This window comes from Egretta garzetta, unplaced genomic scaffold (genome assembly GCF_000687185.1).
Source record: "Egretta garzetta isolate BGI_Z169 unplaced genomic scaffold, ASM68718v1 scaffold481, whole genome shotgun sequence".
Taxonomy (NCBI): domain Eukaryota; kingdom Metazoa; phylum Chordata; class Aves; order Pelecaniformes; family Ardeidae; genus Egretta; species Egretta garzetta.
Genome location: NW_009258681.1, coordinates 504,359 through 509,690, shown reverse-complemented (window position 1 = coordinate 509,690; position 5,332 = coordinate 504,359). Strand labels below are relative to the sequence as shown.

Below are 5,332 nucleotides of genomic sequence, written 5' to 3'. Positions count from 1 at the left end.
AGATCCTCGGTGGCACCAGCCGGCCGAGGCAGCGAGGGCTGGAGCGTGGCGTGCGGTGGCAGGGGAAACCCTCTAGATGTCACGAGAGCCACGGCGCATCCCGGCCACGCTCCCCACCGAGGAGGCCGGGTGCTCCATGAGCCCCCCAGCCCAGCCAGACCCCTCCGGCACGCAGGGATCGGCCGCTTTCGTGTGCGTCCCCGTGCAAGGGCGAGGGACGGCTTTTTGAGTAAAAATCCTGCAGTTTGCTCCCAATGCTCACAAGTCAGCAACAGCAAATCAGTAGCAAATCCTGCAGGGGTGGGAGGGGACGGAGGCTTGCAGGGGGATGGCAAAGGCAGGGAGAAGCACTGGGGGGGTCCCTCCCGGGCTGGGGGGGCAGCCCCCTGCTGCAGGGGCCCTTGGCATCGCCTGCGGTGCCCCTTGCTCCCGGGGGTCTCTCTGGCAGATGCCGCAGCTGAGCGCCCGGCACCTCCGGGGTCGGGAGGAGCTGCACTTGGCGCATCTGGTGCTCAGCTTCATCACCATGGGCTACCTCTGGCAGGAGGGCGAGGAGGGCGCCGTGAAGGTAAGAGCAATGCCGAGCAAGTTCCCCTGCTCCTTGGGACCTGGGGGCTGGTGCTGCTCCCTTGGGACCTGGGGGCTGGTGCTGCTCCCGTGGGACCTGGGGGCTGGGGCTGCTCCCGTGGGATGAGTCCCAGGGAGCTCAGGGTCCCCAAAGCCCCTCTCCTGAGGCGCAGCAGGAGTGTGACCCCTCCTGCCTGGCCCGGGCCCCTTTCACCAGCTCCACAGTGTCCTGGTCTTCTCCTTGTGCCCTTCAGGTCCTGCCCCGAAATCTCGCCGTCCCCTTCTGGGAGGTCTCGCAGGCCCTCGGGCTCCCACCCATCCTCAGCCACGCGGACTTTGTGTTGGCCAACTGGAGGAGGAGGAACCCCAACGGGTAAACGGGCAAACGCCGGCAGACTGAGCACCACGCTTCCCACGTTGGGGCAGCAGCGATGAGCCCCAGCAGGGCCCGTCCAGCACAACGGGGACGAACGGTTCCCAAACCACTGCTGTTCTGCCAAAACCCATCGCTGGGGGCCTGTCTCGCGGGGAAGGTCTGGGGAATGGTCCAGGGCTGCCGGCACTGCAGACACGGGCACCCAGCGGGGAACTGGGTGCCTCTGGGAGCACCCCCGGGGGCCGGCGGCTCCTGCGGGCCAGCGAGCTCATCCGTCTCCTACAGAGCACAGTCCTGTTGCTGAATGATTTATAACATCTCTCCTTCTATCTCCTTTTCTTGTGCATTTGCTGGCAATAACGGAAATGCCTTCAGGCCTCTGGAAATTGAGTAAGTATTTAAGATGCTTATTTAGTCCCTAACAATATTAGTTTTGTTTGAATTGGCTTAGCACTCCAACACTGCAGGGCTCGGCTTAGGTCGAACCTACCTCTTGATTTATGAGCACAACAAAACCAGCTCAGGCTTTGGCACGCAAATGCCACTGCAACAACAGCAAAGTGCCGTGACCGCGGCTGAACCGTGGGCTGCTCCTGGCTGCCATGGGCCAGACTTGCCCCGGGAGTGCATGGGGTGGGTTGCAGATCCCTCGGAACTGGAGCAGCCCCTCTCCCCTCTTGCCCTGTGCCAGCTCGGCTCTGCCTGGGGAGCAGAGAAGCGGCTCTGCGGCCAGGAGGGGTTTGCTCCAAGGAGCTCAGTGGGTCCTGGGGTGTGGGGGGAAACCCCGAGCAAGCTCCCTCCCAACCCCCACGCACTTGGCCGCACCACCCGTCACCCCTGCAGGAACCTGGACACCATCATCTCACTGCCTGGGGGAGAGAGCCTGCGAGGCTTCATCCTCGTCACCCTCCTGGTTGAGAAGGCGGCGGTGCCTGGGATTAAGGTAGGGTACCACCGTGCCCGTAGCTCTTTGCTCGCCTGGAAAGCACCCGCAGGCGCGCGCCCACGAGGTGTTCCCCGTGGCAGCGGGTGTCCAGCATCGCCGTGCCCAAACATCCCAGGCTCCTCAACGCTTTGTACTCTCCCCTCCTCTCGCAGGCAACCGTCCAGGCTGTCCGTGCCATCCTGCAGCTCGATGAGGAGACCCTGCACAGAGCCCTGCGGGAGCTGGCGGAGGCCATCGGGGACATGAGCAAGGCTTTGAAACGGATGCACGGTAACAGCAGCCTGCAGCTGGAGGCAGCTCCTGTCCTCGTCGCTGCGCACGCTTTAGCTCATCGGATGCAGCAGTGTAAACGTGCTCGGCCCAAAAAGCATCTCTGGAGGGAGGGAGCGGGAAGGGGCAGGAATAATTCAGGGCAGCGCTGTGCTCCCAGGATGGAACATGGGGTCTGAGCACCCCAACGGGCCCAGGGTAAAAGTGTGGGGTGGTTTTGGGCTGAGCAGCTCTGAGCGCCAATGCTGCACACAGCGGTGCCCCAAGGAGCCCAGCCGGGGGAAGCCCACCCTGGGGAGGGGGCACCAGCGCCCTGCAAGGTGCCGGCCCCTTCTCGGAGCAGGCCCGGGCGGGGGGAGCACTGCCATAGGGGAATGCTGCTGCAGAGGGCACGAGTTGCCTCCTGCCCGCAGGAACGGCTGTGCTCTGATTTCCTCCTAGACTATGTGGACCCAGCAGTATTTTACTCTGTGATCCGGATCTTTCTCTCCGGGTAAGCACGGTGCCCTTTCATCCAAAGCCGTTGTGTCGGCAGCTCCCGGGGCCGGGGGAGCAGGGGATGCGCTGAGAAGGGGCGGCCCAGACGGGGCACGGGGTCCCCCCGGGTGGGGAAGGAGCCGGCGCTGCGTCCGGCAGCGGTGGCCCCTCAGGGGAGGGAGTCTCTTTCCCCTGCGTGTTAAGGAAACATCTATAACAAACCTCTTGCTCTTGCTCCATTACAAATCTTATTAATTAAAAAACCCCAATCCCCCCCCCCAGTACTGAAAAGAGTCATTTGGCAGGGCAGAAACACGGCCGTGAGAGCCCAGGGCTGTGGGTTTGCCCTCCCTCATCTTCCCCACGGGGCTGCAAGCGTCCCCAACCGCTTTGCTCCTCAGCTTCTCCGAGGATTTCTATTTTGGTTGCTCCTCGGCATATCTCAGCATTCCCAAGTCAAAAGGCCCCATGTGTCCTGATTAAGTTTCTCTCATTTTTATCCAAGCTGACCTTGTCCGGATGGTCATCAGCCTGGAAAAACATGCCTTTTAAATTCCCTTCTGCTTAGAAGAACTTCCCACTAGTAAGGGTTACTATAAATACATCCCCAGGAGAGCTAAAAATATCACGGTATTTGATAATGAATCTATTTTCTCTGCATTTTGTGCAAAATCTGCTCCAGCCGTCGAGCAGCCTCAGCAGCCAGCACCAAAAGCTTCACAAAACGGTGCATTCTTCAGAAGGTCAAGCGATATTTTTGTGTCAGGCACATTATCTCACTGAAATTATAACTCTTCTTTCCGTCCGTGAGGGAGCGTTTACCCATTTTTGCACAACAGGCACACAAAGCTGGGTGACAGGGGCTGTGAGTTAATGGTGTACAGGGGGGGAGGCACCGCCGCTGCCCCGTTCCTGGGCCTGCCGAGGACGAGCGGCTTTGTGAGAGGGAGGAAATCACATTTTGGGCTTGGTCTCTGCTGAAGTAAATAAAAGGCAAGCTGTCCTGCGCTGCCTTAAGAGACATCTCAAGAGCAACAGGACCAGGCAAAAATCCCAAAGTGCAAACCTCAAGGGCTCGGAGGAGCGTTTGGGCAATGTTTGGGCAACCCCCCCTTCTCCCAACGGCCACCGAGGTTTCAAGGCATCAGCGTTAGGTGCCACTATTGCCCAGACAAGTGCCCCCTCCCTCCTGCACACCCCACCCAGCCCTGCACGTGCAAACCGCCACGCGGCACCGAGCAGGAGACGGAGCTGCAGCCTCGGCACAGGGCAGCGCGTCCCGGGACGCGGCCACGGGTGCTCTCCAGCATGCAGCATTCCCATCCAATGACCCTCTCTCCTAGGCCACGGATAATTAAGGATTTCTCCCTACACCATGTCCTTGTCATGCGCACAGCGTTTGATTTCCAAGTTTATCTCGTGTTTGAGGGCAGCCGACAAGGCTGAGCGAGGAGGAGGAGGAGATCCATGGGCTGGGTCAGGAAGGCTTTGCCCAGTCTGGCCAGCCCAGGGTCCCTTCGCGCAGCCCCCCCGTTATCAGCCACCCCACGCCGTTCCCTTCCTGACTGCCGTGTCTTCCTGCTCAGCTGGAAGGACAACCCGGCCATGCCGGACGGGCTGATATACGAAGGTGTGTCTGCGGAGCCCATGGCGTACTCGGGAGGCAGCGCGGCGCAGAGCACCGTCCTTCACGCCTTTGATGAGCTCCTGGGGATTCGCCACAGCGAGGAGAGCAGTAAGCCTCACGCTTTTCCTTTTTCCTGAGCAAATGAGGGGCAGGGGAAGAACCGAGCCAGAGCCATTCCCGTGGCGGAGCCCGGCTCTGCCAGCTGACACGGCACGCACCCCTCTGGCCCTGGCAAAACGCTTGCCAAGCCCGGCCGGGATGAGGGTTCGTTAGGGAGGGAGCCCGTAAATGAGGCTCTGGCCGGCGCTTCCCCGCCGCTGTCCATTCCCAGCTGGATGGATTTTGCTCTTTACTGGGGTTACATATGGGTGCAGAGATGAGGGAGCAGAACACGCCAGCATCCTGGGAGTCATTTAGCACATCCATCCACATCGCTACGTTAGCCTGGCCCACAAACAGGATATATTTATCAGAAATTAGCAAAACCACTCTAATGGCAACAAAAATAAATACCCCAAACAACCTGAAACCAAAAGGCTGAGCGCAAGGGCTAAAACCTGCCTTTTAGGGTTAAGACCAACCCTAACAGAGCATGGACCTAATATGGGGTTTCTTAATTAATTGGAGGCACCGAGAGGGACCAGAGGAGCTGGGCAGGCTGTCGGTACCACCCAGCGCCGTGGTCCCTGCAGACTGCACCGGTGCTCCCCAAGAGCATCAGGGTGCTTTAACCCACTCGCCCCCCACTGATTTGCTGTGCCCTCCGCCCCCCTTCCTGCAGAGGATGAGGGCCTACATGCCCCCGCCCCACCGAGCCTTTGTGGAGGCGATCCGCCGCGCCCCCTCCCTCAAGCAGCACGGGCTCGCCTCCGGAGACGCGCGGCTCCGCGCGGCGTTCAACCAGTGCGTCTCTGCGCTGGCAGACTTCAGGTCCTACCACATCACCATCGTCACCAAGTACATCACCGTCGCGGTGGCCAAAGCCAGGGCTGGGCGGGCAGAGCCGGGGGACAGGGCTGGCCCCTTGGCAGGGAAGCCTCCGTCGGCGCTGGAGGCCAAAGGGACCGGC

General features: G+C 60.8%; 1 protein-coding gene across 1 annotated transcript in view; it reads left to right on the top strand.

The window, feature by feature from the left end:
• Positions 1-5,332, top strand: part of LOC104135315 (indoleamine 2,3-dioxygenase 2) — a 12,775-nt gene that overhangs the window by 6,092 nt on the left and 1,351 nt on the right. The window contains exons 2-9 of the mRNA XM_009648946.1: positions 449-568; positions 822-940; positions 1,319-1,333; positions 1,787-1,886; positions 2,042-2,159; positions 2,601-2,652; positions 4,223-4,371; positions 5,031-5,330. Of these exons, the coding sequence (XP_009647241.1) occupies positions 449-568; positions 822-940; positions 1,319-1,333; positions 1,787-1,886; positions 2,042-2,159; positions 2,601-2,652; positions 4,223-4,371; positions 5,031-5,330 (973 nt within the window). The remainder of the gene's footprint in view (positions 1-448; positions 569-821; positions 941-1,318; positions 1,334-1,786; positions 1,887-2,041; positions 2,160-2,600; positions 2,653-4,222; positions 4,372-5,030; positions 5,331-5,332) is intronic.